Source organism: Felis catus, chromosome B3 (assembly GCF_018350175.1).
Source record: "Felis catus isolate Fca126 chromosome B3, F.catus_Fca126_mat1.0, whole genome shotgun sequence".
Classification (NCBI taxonomy): Eukaryota; Metazoa; Chordata; class Mammalia; order Carnivora; family Felidae; genus Felis; species Felis catus.
Genome location: NC_058373.1, coordinates 105,119,671 through 105,132,376, shown reverse-complemented (window position 1 = coordinate 105,132,376; position 12,706 = coordinate 105,119,671). Strand labels below are relative to the sequence as shown.

The window sequence follows — 12,706 nt, the reverse complement described above, 5'->3', positions numbered from 1 at the left end:
AAAATCTTTAAAATAAGATACTACCTTGTTTTTGCTGAGCTATTAACTGGGCTAAGCAACTCTCCAAAACACAAAAGTATACAGAAAGTGTCCAGATTGTCACAATATGTAGTAAAAGATGATGCATGTTACACAGATCCCCTCAAACCCATGAAACTTATACACAATTCTAAAGAGTAGGTCTGGAAAGTTTTTTATCACATAAGAGATTTGAGCCACAAAAGCTGACATTTTGAGAGTGCATAAGGGTGTGACTAAATTTGATTTTTGTAGTTTCCCTGTACTGCACTGTACGTGAAGTACACATCTTTTGTTGATGGGTATTCCATTGCTCACGAACCCCTACAGGCATCCTTAATAAACTATTAATGACTATACAACACAGTCTTCCTTTCTTAAAAAAAAATATTATATTCCAGTACACCATGCTTATTTTTCCATACCAAAATATACTGTTTTTGTGAATTAATGTTATTTTGGACAACAGCAGCTTCATAAACCTACATGCTGCTGCCACAACCCCTCCCCGGTCCTCTTCACGGGCACTCACTTCCCCACCCCCCCCTCCCCCACCCCGGCACTCCACCACTAGTCTTCTCAACCCTTCAGTTCTTACCACCCCTTGATCTTCCATCCCCCACTCCACCTACTCCAAAACAAAGAGGCTGAACTCGGGAGTATTCCACAGCAGGCAGATTCTGCTGGAGAAAAGGAGGTATTAAGACGGGGCCCTGAAAGCTCTACTCTGGGGAACTAAGTACTACAAGAAGCACACCAGAAGTGGCAACTCTGAAGCCACCTCTGGCTGGAGGACTGACGTGAATCAGTGATACCAGTAGCTTCTTAGGCTTTTACCGTATAAAGTTTTAAGTGTGAAATATATTGAATAGCCTCATTTGTTTTTAAAACAGTGCAGTAAATGCTAGAACAACTTATTAGTGGGGTTAATGTATAGAACATTTATAGGTCATACTCAACCTTAACTCAGGCAGCGCTTCTATTTGTTCCCACACAGACGTCTGTTGGATTCTTTAAATCTCAGCTATTGCTTATCATTTTCTGAGTTTTTTAAACTTTCCCTTTTATTTTCCCTATTGTATTTAATACTGATAAAGGGAATGGGCAACACAAAGGTGATACTCAATGGAATGCACCTGGCAACTCAACAAGCAGCTTCTGAGCAAAATCCAAGTGTGTGTATATGGGGAGGTGGGGTGTTAAAAAAAAAAAAAAAAAGTTACATATTGCTGGAGAATAGTGGCAGGGAGAATAGAAAAGTGGGCATGGGTCAGATCTGGAAGGGCCAAACTTATAAAAGGCTATGATAAAAGACCTAATCCTCATCCTGTTGGTGCTGAGGCCATTAAAGGATTTCTAGAAGGAACCATTTATGTGTTAGAAAGATGTCTTTGAAAAATGGGTTGGAGGGGAAAAAGACATATCAGAAGACACCTGAAATAAGTGGGACAAGATACAAAGGAGAAGGAATATTAGTCAAGAACCTTTATTGCAAGTGACAGAAAACTATCCTAAACTAGCTTAAGCCAAAAAGAATTAATTTATAAGCTCACAAAATTATATTAGGAAATGAGACTGCCTATAGAGTGCACTGCCTAAAAAAAAAAAAAAGAAAGCTATTATGAAGGGAAGGTAAATTACCTTCCAAAATGAACTTTCTAGAACGTTACAACAAATCTTCCAACACTTTATTTCAAATAGCAATATGTTAGGCTAATTGCAAGGCCCACACTCATTCATTTATTCAGAAACTATTTAATGGAGGTTTACTATAAGCCAAGCTCTGTGCTAGTTGGTGGATATTCATATTAGTGGGAAAAGGAAAAAACTACAACGAAGAAACCTGACATCCTGTTTTCATAGACCTTACAATGTAGAGGAGAGAAAAATTTTCTTACAAGTCTGTGAAAACTTCTGTAATCTCTCTATACCTCAAGTTCCTCTCTCATAAAAAAAAATACTGTTGTGAGAATTAAATAAACAATCGTACTTTAAAAACCACTAAGTCTCCAACACTAAGCTGAGAACTTTATTTGGTGTGGTCATCTTTACCTGTTTGTATCTCCTACAAAAGCTAAATATTTTTTTTAATTTTTTTAATGTTTATTCATTTTTGAGAGAGAGAGACAGAGCGTGAGCAGGGGAGGGGCAGAGAGAGGGAGACAGAATCAGAAGCAGGCTCCAGGCTCCAAGCTGTCAGCACAGAACCCGACATGGGGCTCAAACCCACAAACTGCGAGATCATGACCTGAGCCAAAGTCAGACGCTTAACTGACTGAGCCGCCCAGGCGTCCCCAAAAGCTAAATATTTTAACTGTGGTATAATGAAAGGTACCTCTTCACTGATGATATATGTTTGCTCTGGCACAATAGAGTCAGAACACCTCAGTGAAATATAACAAATGAAAACCTAAATTTTAAAAAATATCCGTAAACTGAAAACTTAAATAAAAAAAGAAAAAGTAAGCCCCCACAACATTAAGTTGTTAGGTAACTCTGGTGATCGATAGATCAAAATGGGTATCAGTAAAGCCTGGCTCCAAGTAGAATTCTGAAGAACTGTCCAGAAAGTTATCATATGCAAAAACTATCAGTTGACAATATAGATTTTAGAGGAAAGAAACAGAAAGCGCACAATCGTAACAGGCATAGGTCATTTAGGATAAGGGCTAAATGCCATGACAAGGCCGTATTAAAATATAATAATTAAATCTCGAGCAAATATGAAGGTAAGTAATGTCCAGTATATGACTTTTAGAAAGAGGTGACATTATTCAATATGCCTGAAGTACTGTATTTCAATATAAAAGAATAAATACTGCAACCACTTCTGTGTCCTAAAATCAATTTATTCCAGGAGGAATCCCATTTAGATTTCTCATTTTAAAAAATCTACTAGGGAGCCTGGGTGGCTCAGTCAGTTGAGGATCCGACTTCGGCTCAGGTCATGATCTTGCAGTTTGTGAGTTCGAGCCCCACATCGGGCTCTGTGCTGACAGCTCGGAGCCTAGAGCTTGCTTTGGATTCTGTGTCTCCCTCTCTCTCTGCCCCTCCCCTGCTCATGCTCTGTCTCTCTCTGTCTCAAAAATAAATTTAAAAACATTAAAAAAAAATCTACTTAGAGTCAGTGCAGAGAACAGACTGGAGAAGGCCAGCAAGGACATGGGAAAGTTACTATTGCATTAGTGCAGGTAAAGGAGAATAGTGGCAGAGAGTAGAAACTGAGGGAAGCAGAAAACCTGAAAGCCATCAAGTAGGCAGAAGAAAGGATTTGGTGTCTCATTGGTTAGAGAGGCAAGAATGGGAGGATTAAGGTGACTGCCATGTATCTGATGTGGGTAACTGGTAGATGTGCTTCTATTCAAATAAACTAGAGACAACCACGGAAAGGACTGCTTTGTGGGCAAAAATGAAAACAGTTCTTGTACATAATGAGTTGAGAAATAAGAAATCCTCATTGGCAGTTTAACATGAATGTCTAGGGCTAAGAAGAGACATCTTTGATGCACATATAGATTTGGAATCATTACATCACTTAGGAAGTAAACTAGAAGAAAATGTAATGTCATGGATGTCAGGTGATTGAAGAAGGTAGGCATGTCAAAAATGCTGAAAACTGCTAAGGAGTCAAGTGAGATCATGACAAAAATTTGTTGGATTTAGTACAGAAAATTTGTTGAAGGTCACTGGCGACCTTAAGTTGTTTTAGCTGGGGTGGGGGGGTACACACTACAGTGAATTTAAGAATGAACAGGAGGTCAGGAAATAGAACAATGTATATAACTGAGCAATCTGGTCCATAAGGGTGAGGAAAGAGGGCAGTATCTGGAGGGGCTGCTAGAAGGTTGGGAGAGAGAGAAGCATGTTTTTAAAAACTGGAGAGAAGGAAACAGAACAGAATAGGCTAGAGATCCTGGAAAGAAAAGAGACAGGTCATAGACTAAGATAAGGAAAAAGGGAATGAGATCCAGAGCATTAATTGAGGTCCTCATCATAGAAAAAGGCAATGTAACATATTATCACTTGTACTTAAGGGAAGGAGGGCAGGCAGGTGAGGTATAGTGCATGCTCTCCATCAGAAGCTCCTAGTTTCTTTTTGAAGTTGGAGTGGAGTGAGCCAGGGCCAGAGGACACAGGGATTTGATTATAGAAACTGGAAACTGACCAATTGTGTTGAAGGCCCAGCAGATGCTGGTAGTCATAAAATTTAGAGTGTACACTTAAACAGAATATTTCAAGGATCGCATAAGAGGTCATGACATATTCATTATGTGGTAACATATTGTTTTAGAAGTTCAGAAAGCAATGTGACAGCAGCCTGCCTAAAACAAATTATTAGAAGATTCTTGAATTACATCAGACTTGACTGAGACTAGTAGTAATTTTCCCCCCTCCTTGAAAAGGTACACACTTTCTACTTTTAATCATCCAACAATGGTTTGGATACTGTCACATCTAAGGCTTTAAATTCACTCAACCCTCTCTCATGCTACCACAACTATGAAATACTTTGATATGAGAAGGGATTTTTTTTTTGTAAATACATACAAATTTAGCTATAATTGTGTCTACAAATGTGAAATCCTCATTAATCTGATTAGGTGAACCAGATTTGGTTAGTCTTATGCTAATTTTGTGAGGAAAGATTTTACCAAACACATCAGGACATTTTTGTTTGCTTGCTCAATAAGCTATATTTTAAGACTTTTGCAAATAAGTTATTAAATCTGAATGCAAGCTAAAGTCTCAATTATTGATTGGAAGTTGACTTTATAGGACCTGCTTAGAAACACTTGATTGAGTTATTAGATATACCTAAAACACTAACATTACCTTGAAATTTTTCTTTAAATTTTATTGACTTAGCATAATTTTCCTGAGTTACCAAGCATTTACTCAAAATGATCTTGAAAGATCACTAACAAATGCCTTTACAAAAAGACATAAATAAAAACACCACTAGATTTACATATAAGAAAAAAATTCCAGTTTCCATGAATAAAAAAACCACAAGCACTTATGATTTTTGCAATAGTGGAATGTAATTAGGTATGACTGGCATTAGATCTGACAGTAATTCCTAGAAAATTCAAAAATCGGAGAAATGGATGTCAGTACTTCTAAACAAACAAAAAAAAAGTATCTCATAAAAATGCACTAAACTCTTATTTTCATTACTAAATATGAAATTAGAAGAGATTTTTGAAAGGGCCCAACACATAAGGCTACTTATAGCAAACCAAAAGAATAAAACAGCTGCAACTAGTCAAATTCCCTTTTAATAAAAATGTCTTCACCTATTTATTTTATCCTTAGACAACTCTCCTCCATTCATCCAAAGTGAATTTAAGGAAGGAGTAAATGAATAATTGACATCATTACTTATGTTTACATGGACTTTTCAATGAATTTCAAAGCTTAAAAGGAAATCAGGAGTATCTTTTCTAATATAAAACTTTCCTAATAAAAGACATTTAAGTAATACCCACAAAAATATTCTCCAGGGCTTTTTTTGAATGTAATTACCAACAGGTTAAAATTCAGTCATCAAATATAGATAGGACCTACTTCCTGTTAGACTCGCAAGTCTTTTCCACCCAATAACAGTACAAAACATATTTCTTGCACTCCAATCCTGAATCACCAATGCTCAGGAATTCAAAATAATATTAAATAAAAAAGATGCTCTTCCACATGGTAAAGCCATGAATCTCAAATCTCCTTATTTAGACTATTTTAGGGTACTCAAAGCATCAAATATAAAAGACAATGTCCACTGCCCATTAACACTGCAGAAGTATCTAACACTTGTATGATTCTACTGCATAAAATTTACAAACATCAAATTGTAGGCTAAAGTACTGTTACAGTGATTTACAGTCTGTTATAAAAGATCTTTGTGATCATTATAAAGCAACATTAAATTTTCATGACAAGCATACCATTATTATGTTTCAGGAAGAATATGATCTATAGTATAATACAACAGCCTAGCCTCACCTATGTAGTAAAGGCCTGTAATGACTAAGCCAGGTAGGCCCTGGCTTATCAGACTTTAATTCATTTTATACCATACCCACTTTTTCCCCCTTTGTTTTATGTAGATTAAACTGCTTCTCAGTTTATCAGTACATTAAATTTTTTAAAATTACTGTTCAAGACAAATTAGAATGATTCAGCAACTAAATGTTAAGTCCAAGAGCAAGAAATGCAGCTGATTTTTTTTCTAAAGCAACCAAAATCTCACTCAAGAAATGTACCTCCATGGCCAGAAAAAAAAAAAAAAAAGGAGGAATTAGTTCCTGTCAAGCAATTCAATAAAGTATATGCTATGAAACTGACCATCTGGAAAATAATTTAAATTAACGGTCAGACAACTCAGTGCCTTAATACTGTAATTTTGCTTTTATTTTTCAGTAGATAAAAAGCATTCTTCTTCACTTAATTTTAACAGGTTCATAATTTAAATAACACATTTTAAGAAAATACTATCCCTTACAAACGTCCTTACATCTTTAAATTTCTTTACTTATTACCTGCAAACAATAGGTAACAGAGCTTGCCTCTGCTCTTCATTCTTTTTTTACTAACATTTATGCAGAGCTTGAATAAAACGTTATGATTTTTATGAAATTAATAGCTGTAATAAGAGCACTATTTACTAATTACTGTTTTATAGCCATCTTTTCCAACCTTACTACAGAGCTCTTTTTACTCTCTTTGTTTAAAATTTCAGGGTTTTCTTTTGGGGGGTGGGGAGTAAAGAAAATGCATTCTAAAAGGGACACCAATTAAAAGTATTAGCAAAAATAGGCCAATCTTCTTTCAATATTTGGCAATATCCAGATCCTAACTAATGCTAATTTTTTTTAAAAAGCAAAACCAGACTGCAACAGTTCACACCCTGAAAATGTGGCCTATTTACCCTGAAAACACATAATCTATAAATAAATACAGATAAAATACAAAACTCACATTTAATATTTAGACTTTAAATCCTGAATTTTGCTAAACTGTCTCATTATCATTTTCATTTCAAAATCTAATGTTTCAGAAAAATAGCCTTCATCCTCTGATATTCTAAAAATAGACTCCTACTGTCTCTTTTACAAGAAACAATTACGCTTGGTTATGAGTCCTACCATTATTAGCCACATCATCAACACCTAAAATTCTTATTTAACCCCGTTTTTGGCAATCCATATGGTAACTAAATATATTTTAGAAAAAAAATCTTACCTATATGCTGCATTTTCTTTCAAATGCAAAATGGTTAGATTCCCCTTCTACTTAATCAGTACAGTGTCTGAACATTTTTCAGTCTGACTTGCAAATATTTGCTTTCCCTCTTAGGGCATAGCATCCGCAGGGTTATACAGCACTACTTACATTCTCTTCCACATAAAAATCAGACATTACATGAAAGGAAAAGAAAGACAGCCCATTTCAAAGCATCTGGCAAACCTCCATTGGCAACCTGCCAAGCCTCTGCTAAACCTTCCTGTCTTTCCGAGCATGCTCACTTAAAACCAACAGCACGTTACTATGGCAACTCTGTAGGCAGCCTGTAAGTATGAACCGCCATTCTGATTTCAGACTGCAAAAAACCAAATACTGCAGGGGAAGTAAAAGGAAAGAAATATCGCATGCCCTTCATCACATATAAGTATACTCATTTTATTTAACAAATTCACATCTGTATATGTAAAACAGAAACAAGCATTCCACATTTTCCAAGCAAATATTTTTCAGGCTCAAATAGGTCTTCTTTTTGGTAAACTCATTCTCTTTGTCTGCCCCTAGGTCTCTTTACCTCATAACAACCAAAAATATACTGGACAGTTAGTTTATCCCACTGCTGTATAAACAGATAACAACATTCATATAAGCAATTATGTGGTAGTCCATAAATGATTTCCTAAAATTACATATATATATATATATATATATATACACACACACACATATATTTATATATGTGTGTGTGTATATATACATATACACATACACACACACACACACACATATATCCTAAATGACACGGTAATATCACACATAAAAATTAACACTTACAAAAACAATCTCTTTTCTCTGATTTATCTATCAAATTGCCAAATGAAATATTCTCTCAGGTTGGATAAGATTTTTTTAATCACATATCCTTCAGATACTATGAAATGTCTCAAAGAGGTGAAGTTGCCAAGTTAAGACAGACCAGATCTGAGTTCAAATTCCTGTGCTCCACATTTGAGCTGTGCAACCTTGGGAAAGTTACTTAACCTTCATGACCTTCACTTTCCTCACCTTTAAAGTAAGATAATACCAGTTATACCACATGGTAACATTTTAAATGAGTTGACACATGTAATGTTACATTTCTTTCTCTATGGTTATTTAAAAAGTTTGTACTTGTTGATTATTTAACCTGAAAAGTTCTTTGTAACCTCATATCTGCAAAAAAAAATTATTTCTCATTTACCCACTATGTTAGAATCCAAAAACTCCCCATCCCCAAATCAATTTGGGCTAGAAAAAGACAGAAATAAATAAAGAGCATCTAAATGAGGGAAAATATACAAAGGTAGTAATTTTACTACTACTTTACTAAACACTTTAACCAACTAAGCCACAGCGCCACCCAGTAATTTTTCTTTAGAGTATTAAAATGTTTTTACATTACAAACATAAAATTTCACCTACCACCTCTTCTTCTTCTTTTTTGGTTTCCTTTTCCTTCTCTTCATCATGTTCTTCAGCTGGACCATCTTCATCATCACTACTGGATGATTCAAGGATTTCACTTATATCCATTTTCCAATTATCAGGAACAATTCTGGTTTTTAAGAAGATGCTTGCTTTCTGAAACCCTAAATGTAAACAGTTATTATGGACTTAGCAACACAGAATAATAGAAAACATTCAGAGTCAGAATATCTAGATTCAAATTCAGCTGTCACTTATAAAATGATATCATTAACTTGAACATACCTAAGTCATAATGTTTTATTAATGTTTATTATTACTCTAGGGAATACTGTTAAAAATATTAATGGTAAAACATGAAAAGTTAAACTTAATATTAAAAGTTAAACTAAAAACTACAAATAAAATATTTTATCCAGATATTTAAAAAATAGCCATCAAATAAGAGTAGATACTAACTCTAAACAATTAAAATGGCACCAGAGAATATTCAGCCTTGGTTTAGCCACTATTTGCCATTTAGAGCCACATCATGAAATAATGGATTGATTCATTCTTATTTTACCTGGTTTAGCAGAGAGCTCAGATTCAGGTAGATTGAGAATATCTATTTCCTTGATATCCTTTCTTGCTATAGAATAACTAATTATATGGAAAAATAAAGGGGAGAGAAACCATTATTAAATAAAAATTATGGCAAATAATGTTAACACATAGAAGAATATAAGCCTCAAAATCAAAATTATTTTGCCTATAAAATATTTTTAAAAGAACATGCATATCCTGGGGCGCCCAGGGGGCTCAGTCAGTTAAGTGTCCAACTTTGGCTCAGGTCATGATGTCTCAGTCCATGAGTTTGAGCCCCAGACCGGGATCTGTGCTGACAGCTCAGAGCCTGGAGCCTGCTTCAGATTCTGCATCTTCCTCCTCTCTCTGCCCCTCCTCTGCTCGCACTCTCTCTCAAAAATAAAGGTTAAGGAGTGCCTGGGTGGCTCAGTCAGTTAAGCGTCTGACTTCAGCTCAGGTCATGATCTCACAGTTTGTGAGTTCAAGCCCCGTGTCAGGCTCTGTGCTGACAGCTTGGAGCCTGGAGCCTGCTTCGGATTCTGTCTCACCCTCTCTCTGCCCCTTCCCTGCTCATGCTCTGTGTCTGTCTCTCAATAGTAAATAAATGTTAAAAAAAAAAAATTTATAATAAAAAAAATAAAAGTTAAAAAAAAAAAAAAACCATGCACCACACATATCCTAATCCTTAATAAAAGGCAAGACATAATACAGGCAAAGCTAGTATCCTTTTTTTTAATGTTTATTTATTTATTTAGAGAAAGAAACAGCGAGAGAGAAATCCCAAGCAGGCTCCTTGCTGTCAGCACAGAGTGAGGCTTGAACTCCCCAACCATAGGATCATGACCTGAACTCAAACCAAGGGTTGGACACTTAACTGACTGAGCCACCCAGACAACCCCAAAATTAGTACCTTAATTCTAAAGATTGACATACTCAAAATACACTAATTTGAAAGCTTCACATTTGTAATATTTCAATCTACGCAACCTTCACACACACACACACACACACACACACACACACACACACACACACACACACGGTATGGGATACTTTGTATCAGCATATTTGCCTTATTGAAGATACAATGTCTATTTTGATCTTTACTATTTCTCTTTTTAAGTTTATTTTATTTTTGAGAGAGAGCATGAGCAAGAGCAGGGAAGGGGCAGAGAGGAGACAGAGGATCTGAAGCAAGCTCTGCACTGATAGCAGAGAGCTCGATGCAGGGTTCTAACTCACGAAACGTGAGATCATGACCTGAGCCGAAGTCAGATGCTTAATGAACTGAGCCATTCAGGCACCCCTGATCTTTGCTATTTCTTAAATTTACTATTTAGTTTAGTTAGTTAGTTAGTTAGTTAGTTAAATAAATAAATAAATAAATAAATAAATAAATAAATAAAAGAATATTAAAATATTTTTATCATTGTAAGATATATTAAATTTTCCACAGTACTTCTCTCTAAATATACATACAAACACACGCACTTTTTTTTTTTTACATCCTTTGTGGGAAACAAAACAAAGCTGAGGTTAAAGAAAGTTTCTAAAAATCTGACTTAATCAGGAAAAAAGTCAAAATAATTATTTTAGTAATATTCCATGAAAAGTTTAATAGTTCATAATATGAAATAGTGCACATAATAAAAGTACCAAGCTTTTACAATTAAAGAGAAAACCAATACCATGCTGTATAAAAAAACTTTTTAAATATTATTACACATTGTTTAGTTTTTACATAACTAAATTAAAATTAGTTATTTTAAATTAAAATTAGGAAAAAATAAACTACGTTAAAAAAGTCAAAGCATAATATGTAATGACAGTTCATGAAACGATCAGACTTTTCAAAATAAAGTGTGGACTATGGAAGGATCTATCACTGTGATCTCATTTTTTTTTCTCCTACCATAATACTATTAAGTGACTCACAATTTAGAATCGATAAATGATCGAACTAAACACTGGTCTTTTTTCACTGTGATGTCATCATTACAGCTGGGAGATATTACCTGAAATATAAAATAAAGAACAGGATTGGTGCCTAATTTCCCTTGCTCAAAAAAATATACATTTTTAAAAAGAGTAGTTCTGGATCCCCCTCACTTCTCAAATGAATTATATTTTGTTAAGACAGAGTTTAATTATTAATAATTTCCATTATAAATGAATTACTTAAAAAAGAAGGTTGCCTTGTGATTTTTCTTTAGCATATTGGTTTTCTGGATATTTAATTTATTCAGTTACTAGATTATACAATAAATAGTTAATACAATATAAATATGACCACCACTTTAAAAAATTTGATTTCTTCTAAGCTACGTAATCATTTCTTGTCCAAAAAGTCAAACATATGATCTGTGATGAAAATGTGGCATAGTATAATTTTTAAAAATATCCTTGAATCAAGATCTATTTTGAAATCTGCTATTTGTTTAAAATAAATATCTATCTAAGTTCCCTTTCTTACCAGGGCATTACAATTTTTAGTAATGAAAGCAAATCAAAGAAAATCTAAGAACTTTTTAATTTCTTAACTTTTAAAAGTAACAAATGTCTGAACATTAGTAAATAGCTAATCTCTATACATTCTTTATGGCACTTAATATTTTTTAAAAATAAAGTCTACCAATGAATTGCTGAAATACCTGCTCATTATCACCCCTAACACTAGCCCCCCTCTGCTACAATCTAGCACCACCCACAGAACTTTATGCAATGATGGAAATGTTCTGTTATCTGCACTGCTAAGCACTTAAAATGTGGTAGTGCAACTGAGAGACTGAATTTTTAATTCTATTTAATTTTAATTAAATTACATGTAAATGTAAACAGTCACGTAGGACTCATGGCTATCATATTAAACAGTCTATATCCAGATAATTAAAAATTCTTGGCTGTTGTATCAGCTGCCTTAACATCAGATGGCAGTAAATGTGTGTTTGTTAGACGCTGGTAATTATTAGACAAATAGTAGAGTTGTGTCTGCCCTTAAGGAGCTAATGGCACAATGGAGAGGTAAACACAAAACAATACCATGGAGGGTAAGTACAGAGATGAAAACACCTAGGAGGAAGACTTAACCCAATCTGGGGAAGGAAGAGGTATGGCAGCAAAGGCTTAAGATTAAGTCTTAAAGGATGAGTAGGCACAGCCCAGGGCTTAATTACCTCACCTGTGAACCACTATAATGGCCTCCAAATTGATTCCTGTCATCTCCAGTGTTTCCAACAATCCGTTCAACACACTACTGCCTCATTAACATTCCTAAACATGCAGCTCAATAATGTTACTCTTCTGCAAAATTCTATGCAGAATTATGGCCACATTCCTGGGGTGAACTTTTAAAGACTCTTCTGCCCTAGATCCAAATTATCTTCCCTGTCTTATTTCCTATTATTCCCCTATTGTTGTT

The 12,706-nt window shown here is 34.7% G+C and overlaps 1 protein-coding gene across 3 annotated transcripts in view; it reads right to left on the bottom strand.

Annotated features, from left to right (window-relative positions):
* The window catches only part of ARID4A (AT-rich interaction domain 4A), a 64,893-nt gene that overhangs the window by 33,977 nt on the left and 18,210 nt on the right, over window positions 1–12,706 (bottom strand). For all 3 annotated transcript variants that reach the window (XM_023255724.2, XM_019833062.3, XM_023255725.2), the window contains exons 9-11: window positions 11,224–11,303; window positions 9,287–9,363; window positions 8,719–8,885 (exon numbers count right to left, since the gene is read on the bottom strand). In XM_023255724.2, coding sequence (XP_023111492.2) covers window positions 8,719–8,885; window positions 9,287–9,363; window positions 11,224–11,303 — 324 coding nt within the window. The remainder of the gene's footprint in view (window positions 1–8,718; window positions 8,886–9,286; window positions 9,364–11,223; window positions 11,304–12,706) is intronic.